This window comes from Thamnophis sirtalis, unplaced genomic scaffold (assembly GCF_051295495.1).
Source record: "Thamnophis sirtalis isolate CommonGarterSnake01/CBP01778 unplaced genomic scaffold, rThaSir2_p1.2 scaffold_2, whole genome shotgun sequence".
Lineage (NCBI taxonomy): Eukaryota > Metazoa > Chordata > Lepidosauria > Squamata > Natricidae > Thamnophis > Thamnophis sirtalis.
The window spans coordinates 173014292-173031325 of record NW_028261382.1 but is presented as its reverse complement, the minus strand read 5'-3'; the positions used below and the strand labels follow the sequence as shown (position 1 = coordinate 173031325).

General features: G+C 40.1%; 1 protein-coding gene across 1 annotated transcript in view; it reads right to left on the bottom strand.

The window, feature by feature from the left end:
* The window catches only part of F13A1 (coagulation factor XIII A chain), a 111859-nt gene that overhangs the window by 58313 nt on the left and 36512 nt on the right, over positions 1-17034 (bottom strand). The window contains exons 4-6 of the mRNA XM_087707504.1: positions 15753-15871; positions 5966-6073; positions 1156-1330 (exon numbers count right to left, since the gene is read on the bottom strand). Coding sequence (XP_087563630.1) covers positions 1156-1330; positions 5966-6073; positions 15753-15871 — 402 coding nt within the window. The remainder of the gene's footprint in view (positions 1-1155; positions 1331-5965; positions 6074-15752; positions 15872-17034) is intronic.

Sequence of the window (17034 nt, the reverse complement as noted above, 5' to 3'; positions counted from 1 at the left end):
TTGGGGGCAATATGCTGACTCTCTGTAAACCGCTTAGAGAGGCCTGAAAGGCCTATGAAGCGGTATATAAGTCTACTGCTATTGCTATATTGCTATAAGCAGCTATTGGTACATATTTGAGCAGAGATCAATCCATTAATAAAGCATAAAATGTACTTATGTTGAAGTAACTTGGAAAACATGGGAAAATGGAGTTCTGATATGTAGGAATGAAGACATGTACAATAGAACAAACTATCGGGAAAAGAAAAGTAGAAATAGGGCTAGTGTTTTTCTTGTGGGGGGGTTAATCCAAGCTTAGCGTGCACTACAATACTAGTAGTATAATGTATATTAACTAAATTAATCTTTAACAGGCATAAGGAACTTGTAAACCCTACGAATTATGACTTCCATCATCCCCTGTCATTAGCATATTTCTGAAACTGCCAGAAGTTACAGTTCAGCAACATCCAGAAGATGCCAGATCAGAGGTGGGTTCCTACCAGTTCGCACCTATTTAGTAGAACCGGTTCGTCAAATCTACCGAACCGGTTAGAAGAGGTTCCACCAGTGGACCCGGAAAGCAGGCCACACCTACAGAAGAGGGTCCAACAATTTTTTGAAACCCACCACTGACTTGCATGCTTCAATGCCAGAGTTTCTGAGCCAACATGACTGGAGGAGGAATTCTGGGAGTTGAAGTCCACAAGTCTTAAAGCTGTCATGTTTGAACACCCCTAGTTTTTTTTCTAAAGGGTTAGGGGTGCAAGGATCTTGTAACTTGACAGCTTTAAGACCTGCAGGCTTCAATGCCAGAGTTTCTGAATAGCTACTTGGACCGACCTAAGTACTAATTCATAATTTCATATCCGGTCACATGGGCGGCAAGCCACTCCCATCCGGTCACATGGGTGGCAAGCCACTCCCACAAAGGAGGCCACACCCACAGAGTAGGTTCGAACAATTTTTGAAACCCACCACTGTGCCAGATCCTCAGCTCTGTTCTATATAAACCTTGTTATATTTTAAACAGATATTTATTATACTCTTGGTACTACATGCACATTAATAATATGAAATATCAAAAGTTGCTGGGGAGGAATCTCTTCTTCGGAAAGGACATCAGTGTATTAATAATATCATTCTTTGTTGCACATTTTGTCTCATACTTACAAGTGTTGAAAACGCCAGCAAAGACCCAGCACTGCCCGTATCGCACTGGCTCCTTACTACTATAATACTCCAATAGAATATCTACACTTCCTGTCCAGGATGAGGGTGGTACTCCATATTCATAAATATTGTCCCAACACCCGCGTATCACACCATTATCATCTTGAGAATTGATCTGAAGAAAAAAAAATGAATAAATTGAGTAATTGCTGATGTTCATCTCCATACAGAGCAAAATTACTTAACTTTTGCCAATTATAAGTTACTGTAAAATACCGGAGTAATGTTAAGATAATTATCTTAAGAAAACAAAAAAGATACAAAGATGATGCAAAAAGGAAAGTTAGATTACATGTTTATTTTGATGTTGGGAATAGAGAAGGCTGTCTAGTAATGGTGAGAGAGATTGAACTGACCCAAAACCTAAGAATAGATTCTTGACAATTGAATCTGGAAGAAAACTTAGTCTTAAAACATTAAGTATTATGCAACCACAAATAATTTAACAACATTTTTTTTCTATTGTTATGTGATGTTGTCTATGTAATAAAAAATAAAATTATATATAAAAATAATTTAACAACCAGTTCTCTGTCCTAATGACCAGCTGGGTAGGCGGGGCTCGATGGTCATGTGATCATGTGGGCGTGGCCAAGTCAATGTCACTTAGGTGATGGGCACTTCGCCTTAGTTGTTACAATGGTAATAAGGGTTAACCAGAGAGGCAGTTTCTGTTAGCAGGGCAATAAAGATGAGGCTAGAAACAACACCAGAATGTTTCCTTCCTGCCTTCCTTACAGGATTAGCCCTGTAAAGTGGGAAAAAACACAAAATGAGATTTCTTCCAACAACTGGTTATTGCCCTGCTTACAGAAAATGCCTCTCCTGTTAACACTTACTACATTGTAACAGCTAAGGCAAAGAGCCCATCAACCTGAGTGTTGAGCTGGCCACGCCCGCCAGTCACATGACCACCGAGCCCCTCCTACCCAGATGGTCATTAGGGCAGAGAGCCGGTTGTTCAATTATTTGAATCCCACCACTGTTGGATATGGTATACTACCCCTCATGTTTAGACTCATTTATATTTTAATTGGATTTTCATTGAATGATATCCAGAGTCAACTTGGCTTTGACAGCTTTAGAAATCCCCCCCCCCCACCAAAATAATAAATGTGCCAAAGCCTTCATTTAATTCTGAAAGTTGTAATTGTGTAATAGGAAATATGATATCCCACAGCATCTTTCCCCAGTCTGGTGTGCTGGATAGTGGCCTAAAGGTGGAGCTCTTGCCTCATCATCAGGAGATTGTGAGTTCGATCCTAGGTAGAGGCAGATGTCGGGCCCTCTGCTTGGGCAGGGGGTTGGACTCGATGATCTGCAATGGTCCCTTCCAACTCTGTTAATCTGTTACTTACGATCCCCCAAATTGTCAAGTAACATGGTAAAAAAAAATCCTGCTGTTAGGGATTTTGAGATTTAGAATCCCCATATACTCGGAAAGCAATGAGTGGAAGGATAATCTATGCGTGGATTATAAAACATCTTTTTCTGTCTGATCTAATGCTTTAGAAAGACCATGCAATAACTTCAGTGACTCTGTTATGTTTAAGACCACAAGCTATAATTCTGCCTTCCAGGCTGTGTTGCCCATAAGGTCAAGGCATAACTGCTAGTGTAAATTCACCTCAACTTCTCTTGACAAGCTTGAGCGTACAATATATATATATATATATATATATATATATATATAAGGTCATAAAATGTAAACAAACATGAATGGGGATATTCCTACATAATAATTCCTACATTATACACCGAGCTTCAATTTTCTGAGGGGCTTCATATCACATCAAAATGATTCTGCAACTCAGGTCCAAATCTACAATATTTCAGAAAACAAGTATTTCTAGAACAAGAGTATTTTACAACAAAAAGAGGAAAAAACGTGGCACGGCAAAACCGCGCTCCACTAAAGCGCGCCCGATTAAACCGCATCGCTGATGTCATCAGCAGGGCGACAACAGCGACCGCGGGGAAAAAAGGGCGCTTTAAATAGCGCTTTGAAAGCAAGCCGATTCAAGTTAAGGTAAGGGTTAGGTTTAGGGTTAGGTTTAGGGTTAGGTTTAGGGTTAGGTTAAGGGTTAGGTTAAGGGTTAGGATTAGGTTTAGCGTTAGGTTAAGGGTTAGGTTTAGGGTTAGGTTTAGGGTTAGGTTAAGGGTTAGGTTTAGGGTTAGGTTAAGGGTTAGGTTTAGGGTTAGGTTTAGGATTAGGTTTAGAGGGGTTAGGTTTAGGTTTAGGGGTTAATTTTAGCTTTAGCGTTTACAGCGTGCTTTTTTCGTCGCGCTGTGATGACGTCAGCTACGCGGTTTCGTCAAGCGTGCTTTAGTCGAACGCGGTTTTGTGGTGGAACCAGGAAAAAAAAGGTCATCTAACTCATATTTGTTCCAATGTATTCCCCCACAATCTCACCTATTTCAGCCTATGTTTTCCAAGCTAAGAGGTGAGTTAAAAGGAAATAACTAGGCCCATTGTGGGTTGCTCATCACGAAAACAAGTTTTTGCTGGAGGTGAGGCTTCGTGAAGTCACAGTTTTGCTGACTAATGACTCGATGGATAGCTATTAGTGAGCTATGCATTTCCTCCCAGCAATTTGAACCAAATCAGGGGATGTAATGCAGAAAAAGCTTCCTTGCTTTCTATCGCTTTCTCCTTTACTTGTAATTATGTTAATACTGAGCTGCTACATTCTTGTCCAAATAAATCATGACTCTCATTGAAAAGCTTTTGGCTGGATTAACTACTAGTTTCTAATTAGAAAATCGACGTACTGTGAACCCCGAAGTTGGATGAGATAAGTATTTAGCAGGTCTAATGGGTTTAGGTATAGACCCTTGGCTGTCTTGAAAAATAGGGCAACATAGGACATGAACAAGGTGGCCTTTTTATATTACCGATTTTTTGTCATATACTCCAAAACCTACAATGTTGCTACCAAATCATAAACTTGGAAGATAAGACGAAAGCTGGATTAAAACTTTCATCATTATACTTATATATACATTATACAGAGCCGAGGTGGCGCAGTGGTTAGAGTGCAGCACTGCAGGCTACTTCAACTGACTGTTAGCTGCAGTTCGGCTGTTCAAATCTCACCGGCTCAGGGTTGACTCAGCCTTCCATCCTTCCGAGGTGGGTAAAATGAGGACCCAGATTGTTGGGGGCAATATGCTGACTCTGTAAACCATTTAGAGATGGCTGAGTACGGGATTAATTTAGACTGTAAAGAAGAGGTTTTAGTGTGTTTCATGGTATTTTTGGCACAACTCACAGTTGCTGCAAAAAAAATAATGTTTCTAATATCAATTGGTTTCATGCACATAGGTTTTACTGGAAGATGCAGTTATTATGCTCCAATGAATGGGTCTTCTATTGTGGGGAACTAAATTGTTAACTCATCCTCAGCTGGAAAAAAAATCTCATAGTATTCCATCTACCAGGTATAAAATAAGACGTTTAGAAAATTGTCTGAAACATACAATTTTTTAAAAAAATCTGTAAGAAAATTAAACAATTAATGGTTTAATAAATGTTTTGCATATGGATATATGCTGCCCCAGGGCAAAAAAAAAATCTAAGTATATCCAGAATTCCTTTCCTTGACTGTGGTGATATTAGTACATTATTCCTGTTTATAGAACAAGTATGGGAATATATAACTTCTGCGTATGGAATACTTTTTTATGTCACTTAGATATTTTAAAGAATTTTGCTTTGAGTCTTCCTATAAGGTTCTAGCAATGGTGGGATTCAAATAATTTACCAACCAGTTCTCTGCCCTAATGACCAGCTGGGTAGGTGGGGCTTGATAGTCATGTGATCATGTGAGCGTGGCCAAGTCAATGTCACTTAGGTGATGGGCACTTCGCCTTAGTTGTTACAATGGTAATAAGGGTTAACTGGAGAGGCAGTTTCTGTAAGCAGGGCAATAAAGATTAGGCTAGAAACAACACCAGAATGTTTCCTTCCTGCCTTCCTTACAGGATTAGCCCTGTAAAGTGGGAAAAAACCAAAAGATTTCTTCCAATAACCGGTTCTCTAAACTGCTTAGAAAGTTACCAACCGGTTCTCCCGAATAGGTGCGAACTGGCTGAATCCCACCACTGGGTTCTAGGCACCAGGAACAACCTTATATGATCATGTCAGAGGTGGAATTGAGCAGGTTCTGACCAATTCTGGAGAACCAGTAGCAGAAATTTTAAGTAGTTCAGAGAACCGGCAAATATCATCTCTATCTGGCCCCACCACCATCTATTCTCTGCCTCCCAAGTCCCAGCTGATCGGGAGGAAATGGAGATTTTGCAGTAACCTTCCCCCTGGAGTGGGGAGGGAATTGCCATGCCACGCCCACAAAGCCACGCCCAGAAAGCCACACCACGTCCATAAAGCCACACCCACAGAACCGGTATTAAAAAATTTGAATCCCACCCCTGGGTCATGTGATCATTCCAGGAAGCCCCACAAAAAAGAAGAAACGTCAGCTTGGGCACCCATAACATGAACATGAGTAGTGTTTTTGATGTGAAAAAGAGGGGGAAAGCCAAGAGACTAATTCTTCTACTGGACTAGTGAATTGGCAACCAGGTTTTTAATAAATTAACCAAAGCAGAGATCTTCCTTGAAAACTAATTCACAGAACAGAATAAAATTGTCCCAATCCATATAGTCCTGCTATATATTTAAGTAGAGTAAAAAAAAAAATCGCAAATAGATCCCAAATATTGCACAAAGTATATGCTTATTACATACCATAGCAGAGCCAACGCGGCTGATTTTGATAGGATTCCCTCGGCCAGAGAGGTCCAGTTGGGCTCTGTCCATCAAATACAGGCAAGCATCCAAAATACCCTCTTCAAACTATAGAAAAGAGAGAAAAACAAAAACAGAGAATAGATTCATCACTTATTTTACATAGCCAAATAAACAAAAAACAGGACTTCAAGGTTTTAGTTCCATGTTGGAAATGCAATATTTCTGTATACTTATAACTTCAGCGGAATCAAGACAGGGGGAAAATACAGAAAGTTATATATATAGTTTTTAAGAATATAGCATAAGACATTTTTAACAAGCTATCATGAATAAGCAAGTGACAATAATATTTTCGCCACAGCTACTAGTGAATTTGTCGCAAAATTATTGCTGTAAAATTTAGATTAATCTCTGCTTGTTATCTCAATTATTTTATTGATTTGTGTCTCACCTTTATTATTTTTACAAAGGACTCAAGGCAGTGAACACATCCAGCACACCTTTCTCTTCTTATTTTCCTCACAACAACAACCCCATGAGATGAGTTGGGTCCCCCAGCTGGGTTTTATGGCTAAGGCAGGACTTGAATTCACACCTCCCACTTTCTAGCCTAATGCCTTAACCACTAGATCACACTGGTTCCTTTAATTAACCACAGTTTAGAGTGTTATCTGAATCCTGAATCATTTTAAATGCTTTAAGCCAATCAGTTTTATTAGCCATTATTTGAAGTTGATTTGTTCTGGAAAACCATAATGCACCATTAAGATTTGTTGAGTTATTGGTTATTATCTTTTGGGGAGTTGATGGCAAGAGGAACTGATGTAATTATTACTTGATACAATATCATATTGGCTATGTAATAGTATACATGTGATTATATGTTATGAAAATGGAAAATAAAAAAAGTATATTTTGGGGGAAAAAAAGATTTGTTGAGTTCAGATAAAACTCCATGTTTTGGCATCCTTCATGGCTAGATTGCAAAAGAAATAGACAATTCTGAAGACCATTGTGGTTCACCCACATTACATTGAACTATAGTTTGATATAGCATCCAAACTGACTCAACTGTGTACCAAAACTCATAGCCATTTCTAGTTTGTTTATCTATTGATTATATTTACACAAAGGCATGAACTTACCAAAGAAGGCAAGTAATTTAACTCTTAACAAAATAGAAAACCAATGATTTTTTACAGTACACTCATAATTTTCCAGTAAATTTTACATCCAAAAAGTAACTAAAAGAAACAATTCTGGACTTAGCTGACGTACGTTGAAACATGGCCAAACTTGCATACCAAAGATGTGGTGAAGTTTGCACTGGTAAACAAATTCTATTGTAAAGTTGGAAACATTATATTTTAACTTTTAAAGATAGGTTTCATGTTGCACATGGACCTCAAAAGATTGAAAACTTATTTGAACCATATAAATGAAACCAGAATAGATTCTTATTTTATGTTTATCTTCTAGGTTTTTCATGCTATAGCATGAAACTAGAGCCCAGAGCAATATTCAAATACCAACATTATTAATTTGGAACTCAAAATGGTGTATATGGTTCAGGGGTGGGTTCCTGCCAGTTCTAACCTCTTCTATAGAAGAGGTTCCACAAACCTACAGTGCCGTTTAGAACCGGTTCCAGCTCCCTCCCCCCGCCGGTCCGCACGTCATCAAGATGAAGAGTGAGAGGAGGAATTCTGGGAGTTGAAGTCCACAAGTCTTAAAGCTGTCAAGTTTGAATACTCCTTTTTCTAAAGGGTTAGGGGTGCAAGGGTCTTGTAACTTGACAGCTTTAAGACTTGCGTGCTTCAAATGCCAGAGTTTCTGAGCCAACATTTTGATTGCTAAGCAAGAGCATTGTTAAGTGAGTTTTACCACATTTTACAAGTTGGCCATGCCCACCCAGTCACATGGCTGGCAATCCACTCCCACCCAGTCACATGGCCGGTAAGCCACTCCCACAAAGCAGGCCGCATCTACAGAAGAGGTTCTAAAAAATTTTGAAACCCACCACTGATATGGTTGTCTTCTCTCACAAATTAATCAACGTGTTGAGGTAAGAAAAAACAGCTGCACAAAGTCACTCAAAAGAATGTGGTGGTTGAACAGGGACTTGTGCAAGACAGATATACGTATTTTAACGTATCCATAGCTGGAGATCATTTCCATAAGAACTGTATAGTTGTTATTCTTGACTATGGATAATATGGCTTAAAGCAGCAGCTGCTGTAACAGCCAGAGGTATCAATAGTTACCCAAAATATTAAAATAAAATCACACATTCCAGGTGAACTATAAAATATACATCTGGTATATTGTAGAGGGCAATAATACTTTCATTCTAAAAACATCTTTCAATCATGTTTTATATAGTTAATACCAAGTGGGAGCCCAACACACCTTGCAGTATCCTGAAACTATCATCTTTGAAAATGAACTGGGGAAAAAAAAGACTTTAATTCTGGGGCCCAATGACAACAATGCCAGGAATAAATAGGGGGCAGAAGTGCCTAAATAGAACAGAATCCATTATGGAAGAACCTGCCCTGTGGTATAGTTCAATTTGCTCCGAAGAAATTGCATAGCAACCAAAAAACCGACACTGTGTGTTGGAAGACAATCACAGAGATTGCGGTAAAGGCACACGACTCCGATTACGAGCTGTTCTATGTAGTGATAAACAAATGAGGTAGCGATATTTCCCTGGCAGGCTAAATCCTAACAATTTTTGAAGTTTTCCTTTAAGCATACACCTTTATTCTCGTCTTTCTTTAAAAATGCTAACTGTCTGAAAATAGCAATAATATATAGTAGATCAAACCTGTAATTTGTTAGGATATAACACAATGGGAAACTCTAGTATATATTAGGCTAGACAAGAATTTGGTGGTAAACTAGAATTATTTTGACACACAAAAAATTATACTTCGATGTCTTACTGATTGAGGAATGATGAAATGTTTGTTTTAAAAGAAAAACTTTTGAACTGAACAATGGCAAACTCTTTAATACACCTGCACCCAGGTAGAAGATGCATTTAGAATTGATCATTTGTTTGCTTATGTCATCCATAGGGGTTTTATTTATTTATTTAATTCTTCTTCTTTTGGTACAGAGCAGAATATCATTACTAAATAATGAGTTATAACCTCATAATATGAAGCTTAGTCCCAAAGGAATATGCTCCCAGGAATATCTTCAAAAAGCCGAATGTTTATCCTTAAGGCTGACTCACATATCTCAATAGTGTACACTTGTAAATTCTGGAAAAAGAATACTAAATGGAAATCATACTTTAGAGAGGGTGGACAGTAATACTCATACTAATGGTGCTTTCAGTATTGAACATACAGAGCCATTATAAATGTCGAAATCCACTCCTTACTAAAACAAAAAAAAAATCCCATATAACTTTAACGATAAATTCCTTTATTATGCATGAGTATTCATAGACGAGGGGTTGCTCCATCGGATGCCTTTTCTTATTTTATTTTCAGAGCTGTGGCTGTTCTTCAGTCTGATTGTGTAAGTTCTAGTCATCCCATCAATTATGTAAGTTTAGTCAATAAACATGGATTTGATGCCCAGATATTGCCAAGTGTGCTTTATAATGCATTAATCTTCCTACATTATCAACTTAGTTGGCTCCCATAAATAGAAGAGAATATAAGTTAGAGGATTCTCCTTTAGAAACCAATGATTCATCAAGATGACACCTGTATCTGGCAGTGTCTTGTTCCAGGCTGCACTGTGTTTTTAAACACTTTGAAGAATTTACAGCTCCCTATTTTAATCCTAAGGTCTGCCTGTTGGTTCACCGACAAATGCGCGCACGACAAATGTGCGCTGACAAAACCGCGGCAAGAAAACCGCAACGTCGAAATCACGCCCACAACAGCGTGCCGACAACAGCGCACCGACGAAAGCACACCATAAACAAACAACGCAAAAACAACGTAATAACCCTAACCCTAACCCTAACCCTAACCCTGAACCTAACCCTAACCCTAACCCTAACCCTAACCCTAACCCTAACCCTAACCCTAACCCTAACCCGAACGCTAACCCTAATCCTAACCCTAACCCTAACCCTAACCCTAACCCTAACCCTAACCCTAACCCTAACCCGAACGCTAACCCGAACCCTAACCCTAACCCGAACCCGAACCCTAACCCGAACGCTAACCCGAACCCTAACCCTAACCCTAACCCTAACCCTAACACTAACCCTAACACTAACCCTAACCCTAACCCTAACCCTAACCCTAACCCTAACCCTAACCCTAACCCGAACGCTAACCCTAACCCTAACCCTAACCCTAACCCTAACCCTAACCCGAACGCTAACCCTAACCCTAACCCTAACCCTAACCCTAACCCGAACGCTAACCCTAACCCTAACCCTAACCCTAACCCTAACCCTAACCCTAACCCTAACCCTAACCCTAACCCTAACCCTAACCCTAACCCTAACCCTAACCCTAACCCTAACCCTAACCCTAACCCTAACCCTAACCCTAACCCTAACCCTAACCCTAACCCTAACCCTAATAGTGCTTTCGTCGGCGCGCTGTTGTTGGTGCGCTGTTGTGGGCGCGATTTCAATGTTGCGGTTTTCTCGCCGCGGTTTTGTCAGCGCGCATTTGTCGGGTCATGCTGCCTGTTGCGGTACATCTGTAGCGTTTATTGAAGGGTAACCACTAAGATGATATGGTAGTGTCATTGTCCAAGGTGATTTCTGAATCATATCTCAATCATAAAAATGTTTAGTTTGTAATTAAAGCAGCTAATTGCAAAAAACATGTTCCTTTCCAGAAGCTCGAAAATATATTATTCCAGTTTTTCCTTGTTACTTTTTTTAATCATAAGTGTTAGTAACAGAACCTACACTTCCTTGTCTTCCTTGCTTCTAACAAGTCAAAGAAGCTCTGTTGATTTTCTTTTTTAACCATCCATTACAGTCTGATGCAGAGGTGAGTTGCTCCTGGTTCGGACCAGTTTGAGTGAACCAGTCGTGATAATTAGGCATGGGTCACTGAACTGGTAATTATGGCTGGCTGGCCATGCCCCCAAGCTGGCTTGCCAGGTTGGATTGCTGCCAAGGCTTATCTGTGGTGGCTTGCTGCCAAGGACCTGTCTGTCTTTTAATAAATTCCTTAAAGTATCTTTGGCTCGGCATACGTTGGTGTGGGACGAGGTGGGGTCAGAACAAGATCCTATCCAACTTTTGTCTGAAGTTTTTGAAACCAGTCTGCTGGACTCCAAAATACAAATTACATTTCATTTTCACAGCTCTTGCTATCAAATTCCAAAGTGACAGTGTCCCTTTTCCCCCATTGCTTCTGCCAAACATTCACTGTCAACCAATTCTTCCCTGATGGTCAGGTTTCAGGAGGACAATAGTTCTTCTTGACCCTACTTCCACCTTCTGAGAGATAGACTTGACAGCAGGACAAATCAAAACATTTATTGGATGTTCCATTTTTAGTTGAGTTAGACCTCCAGCAGATGTCAAAGTAGTAAGGAGTGGGGGATTTACTGCTGTAGCTTGCTTGTATAAATGTTTCATCATTTGTTCCAGGATAATGCTTTCTAGTCAGCCCCTGCAATATCATTCTTATTTCTTCCTATTCCTTGTAGTCTTACTCAGAACTTTCAACAGGGATTTCATCCTCAGAATTGTGGATTTGTCTGCACATGTATGCACTATTTTACATTTAGTGCTAATTAAATGCTCTTTTTCTCTTTGGACTATTTTTTAAAATATATTGAAAAGTATGGATTGTTGGCTATATTCCATTATTTTATCATTAAGGATAATGATAAATTGGCCCAATGGAGATCTAAAAGCTAGATATTTAGCATTATCAATATCTAATAAGATGTGGAAAATATACACCTCAAGAGATTCTAGATTGTTGGATTCTAGAAAGAGAGAAGAAGAGATAAATAAAGTACTAGTTCTATTTTGAGGATTTTATGATCTTAGCAAGTTAAGCAATTTGATCTCCCTTTCATTATTTGAAATGTCCTTTATATGGAGATGATTTAGAATATGCCTTATGCTAGATGTATTAAATGTGACCAATCAGCCCGTTTTCATGGTGATGAAATAAATGTTATCTTTCATTAATGAAAATATAGGAGTCCACATTTGTTATCTCAGATGATGCGGTGAACCAAAGGAATGTTATGCCAAAGGAGGACATCTTGCTGGAATGAATCAATCAATGAATGAATGAACTTATGCATTTTTGTGTGGGGATCAATCAGCAAAATATAATTGGCCGTAATCAGTACAGATGTTATTTGGGCCGGTTCCAGTGGTGGGTTTCAAAAATTGTTCGAACCTACACTGTGGGTGTGGCTTCCTTTGTGGGAGTGGCTTGCCACCCATGTGACCGGATGGGAGTGGCTTGCCGCCCATGTGACCGGATATGAAGATGCCGACGACACTTGTCAGAACCACCTTAAATTACCTCACACACAGCACTGGCCTGCATAAGAATAGGATGTCAACTTGTTTTTTAAAAGGCATCTTTGGTTTGCGTTAAAACAACTTCAACACACGCAATGTCCTGATTGCACCACAAACGCAGTAGTCATCCTTGCCTTCCACAGAGGCACTGAGTTTTATAAATAGGAGCATGATAGTGTAGAATAATCATATCCAAGGACCAGTGGTGGGTTTCAAAAAAGTTTGGAACCTCTTCTGCAGGTGTGGCCTGCTTTCCGGGTCCACTGGTGGAACCTCTTCTAACCGGTTCGGTAGATTTGACGAACCCGTTCTACCGAATAGGTGCGAACTGGTAGGAACCCACCTCAGGCCAGTTTCCAAAAGCTGACTGACTATGGAATAGAAGAATAATGGGTGCCGTGTCTAGATGAGAAATCCTTTTTCTGAACCTTTTCACTCCTGCTTTAGCCATTTTGCCGATGATTTGCATCAAGCAACTTGGCAGAGAGTCTTCCTTCTCCGTACTTCCTGACCTTACCATGGCTTTTGTGCAACAAATAATTTAATCCTGTTAGGCTGTTTGAACAGCTTGCAGGGGTTAGATCTGTCTACTGAGTGATTCCATTTTCTAACCGGAATGAAGCGAATGGGTCATCACTGGTAATTCTATCTTGGCCCTCTGGCAGTGGACGTATGGTATTTCGCAAGGCTTTTACCACAGAGACTGCTATCGTCTGTAATCTATAGAAAGCTGCTGACAGAAATCATCGAGAGCTGTGCTGATGGGCATCATAAATAAGCCAATACTGTTCCCCCCTCAAGTTCTATATTTCATTAGCTAAGCATCAAAGACCAATTGTCTTATTTCTAAACCAGTGTATTGGTTAAATGAATGAGCTGAAATATGATCTAAAGAAGGTGGAAATAAAGCTGATAAGAAGACCTAGCACTATACGGAGCAGGTTGTCCTGCCTTTGACAGATGTGTCAATAAACCTTATGTCTGCTCCAAGAATTGAGAGATACTACTGGAACAGTGGTGGGAAAGTGTGGCAGGCCAAAATTCTAAAAGGAATATAATTGCAGGCCTGACGTATGCATGTATAAATGTACGTATGTACCAGGAGTGGGATTCAAATAATTTAACAACCAGTTCTCTGCCCTTATGACCAGGTGGGTAGGTGGGGCTCGGTGGTCATGTGACTGGGTGGGCGTGGCCAACTCAACATTACTCAGGTCGATGGGCGCTTCGCCTTAGCTGTTACAATATAATAAGGGTTAACCGGAGAGGCAGTTTCTGTAAGCAGATCAATAAAGATTAGGCTAGAAAAAACACCAGAATGTTTCCTTCCTGCCTTCCTTACAGGATTAGCCCTGTAAAGTGGGGAAAAAACCAAAAGAAGATTTCTTCCAACAACCGGTTCTCTGAACCTCTTAGAAAGTTACCAACTGGTTCTCCCGAATAGGTGCGAACTGGCTGAATCCCACCACTATACTGGAACCTAAGCTTTATGCTTAGGAAAACAGTTATACTACACAGCTATATGAAAGCCACTATTTCCCAGAGGCAAGAAATCCATGTTTTGACCCTCTAATCCAGAACCTTGAGAAGGATCACACTGTGCTTTACACAGGATTGAATTGAAAATGATGTAGGTGTCAGTTAATATAGAAAGCTGATGGCTTACACATCTGAACACTTCTACCCTGCATTTTCTGGAAATTCTGGAATGGGATCCAGTTTTCCACGGATATTGTTCCACTTAGGGTACCAATAAAATTAGGAAGCATTTATGCCAGAAATTGATTATTTCTCTGATTTAGTCGGACGTGGTTTTGTCATTCGCCCTTTTGTCGGTGAACCCTTCACCACTACTCCATTCTTGGGTGTCTGAGTTTGAGTTGTTGACCATGGTTGCTTTTGATGAGAAACAGCTAAGATGTGTTCCACTGCTATTTGTATTTTGCAATGACTTTTTAAAAAAAAAAAAAAAACTTTAAAAGAAAATGAGAACCTGCCTTTCAATTAATATACGTCCTACATTTTCCCAATTTATACCTGTCGTATTCATGTGTCACACAGATAAATCAGAATAAAAATCTGCAATAAAACCCATATAAGAAGACGGTGGTTGTTCTTACATATAATGTGATGTGATGGTTATGGTTAAGACTTAAAAACCAGGCAAAAAACAGGTTTTAATCCACTCTTACTTGGATCATTCTCAGCTCACTGGCTGATTTGGGACCAGACAATCAGTTCAACCTATTTTACAGTGTTGTTGCTGTAGGGAGGAGGAGGAAATGGAGGCAGGAAATATTGTGCGTGCCATTTTTAGTTGTTGGAACAAAAGGTGAGATATAAATTTAACATACATACATATATATGTACATCATCTGGGCCAAAGTGTTCCAGACTGAAACACAAGCTCAGGTCTTTCAAATTTTTGTCCTTTAATTCATTCTGTTATATACCACAGGACAGTCAGCTATATACCCTTACTTCAGTGGTAGGTTTCAAAAATTTTTGAAACCTACTCTGTGGGTGTGGCCTCCTTTGTGGGAGTGGCTTGCCGGCCATGTGACCTGGTGGGAGTGGCTTGCCGGCCATGTGCTCTCTCTCTCTCTCTCTCTCTCTCTCTCTCTCTCTCTCTCTCTCTCTCTCTCTCTCTCTATCAGTCTGTCTCTCTGTCTCTCTTTCTCTCTCTCTCTCTCTCTGTCTCTGTCTCTGTCTCTGTCTCTCTCTCTCTCTCTCTCTCTCTCTGTCTCTCTCTCTGTCTCTCTCTCTGTCTCTCTCTCTGTCTCTCTCTCTCTCTGTGTGTGTGTGTAGCAGTGGTGGGTTTCAAAAATTTTTGGAACCTCTTCTGTGGCCTGCTTTCCGGGTCCACTGGTGGAACCTCTTCTAACCGGTTCGGTAGATTTGACCAGTGTTTTTCAACCTTTTTTGTGCAAAGGCACACTTTTTTCATGAAAAAAATCATGAGGCATACCACCATTAGAAAATGTTTAAAAAATTTAACTCTGTGCCTATATTCAATATAGGCGGGTGTTTTTCCCACGGCACACCTTACACTATGTCACGGCACACTAGTGTGCCGCGGCACAGTGGTTGAAAAACACTGGATTTGACGAACCAGTTCTACCGAATAGATGCGAACTGGTAGGAACCCACCTCTGCCTTACTTATTTGCTTAGGTGTATTTGACTAATCAGGAGTGAATCAGGTTTCAACAGGGTCAATCTATTTGCCAGTGCAGCACTGAGGAATTGCAGCATTTAGTAGAAAAACCATTCTTCATTTATTTCAAATGGATTTTACCTGGCCAAAGTTCCAGCTCCTTTGTCGTATATTTTCAGGGGCCCCATAGAAAATGACCCCCAGGTCATTCAGAACATATTCCTTCCTTTCTTCTTCATCATCCATAAACACCGCATCCTCTGCATCAGATTTTTAGTTATAAAAACAGGTTAATGCATGTACTTTGCTAGGAGGAAATATTGCAATGTAACACAGCTGAATGATAGAAGAAAAAGGCAGCCTTTGGTTCAGGGGTGGGTTTCTCGCCCCGTTCCAACCGGTTCGGTTGGAACGGGGCCGGCAGCATCCTCATGCATGCGCGCAGTGCACGCATGCGTACTAGCGCCTGTGCGATGCTCCAGCTGCTCCTGGAGGATCGCGCAGGCGCTGTATGCATTCTGCACATGCATGGAAGCGCAGAACTCGTCAAAACCGGGTAAGAAATGCGGGCGGGCGGTTGGATCCTTCGGCGTTCCCGGAAGTTACTTACTTCCGGGTTCGCCGACCAACCGGTTCGCGGGGACCGCCGCGAACCGCCTGAAACCCACCCCTGCTTTGGTCCCTCTATCACAGGACATAATATATTTTCTCCTCGCACACTTCTCTGCAACTGGAAATGAAGCGTGCTCCAAATTAAAAAGAGAAAAAAAAAAGAAGAAGGATCACAACTCTCAACTACTTTGAGCAAGATCTGTAAAGCATGATTAAATTGTCACTTCTTATCATGCACTTTATGATTCTGGGTTACTAAGCTGAAATGTCTCAGAGCTGTGAGAGCATTAAGTGGCCGCGCGGCAGATCAAAGAATTACTTTGAAACTTCGTAATTGTCCGTGTGAGCAATTCTACACAAAAAAGATTTAAAGGATTAACCTGTTTAGGAAGAGTTGCACATTGTGACAGACATGAACAGGGTCTCTTTTAATATAGAAGGTAGACTTTTAAATAGCCTCTTAGTTCATGTGATGATCGAGAGATAAGAAGGAACATTTTATGATAGACAGTTCTTTCTGGTTTAGGCTGGAGATGCTGGAGAACCCACCAGACCTGCATTTATAATGAATTAACCCAATTCACATTACCTAAATTACATTTTTGGATATTTCAGGGAATATCTTAGCTCTCAAAAATTATCTATATAAACTATGAATATTAAGGAAAGTCACTAGTCCCAGGACTCTACATTAAGTAAATACATTAAGTAAATGATTGCTAGAACCTGCCTGATCAAAGATCAAAAATTCCTGGCTTTGTCATTTCAGAATATCATGAGCTAAATGCCTCTTTATATGTCTACAAGTGGA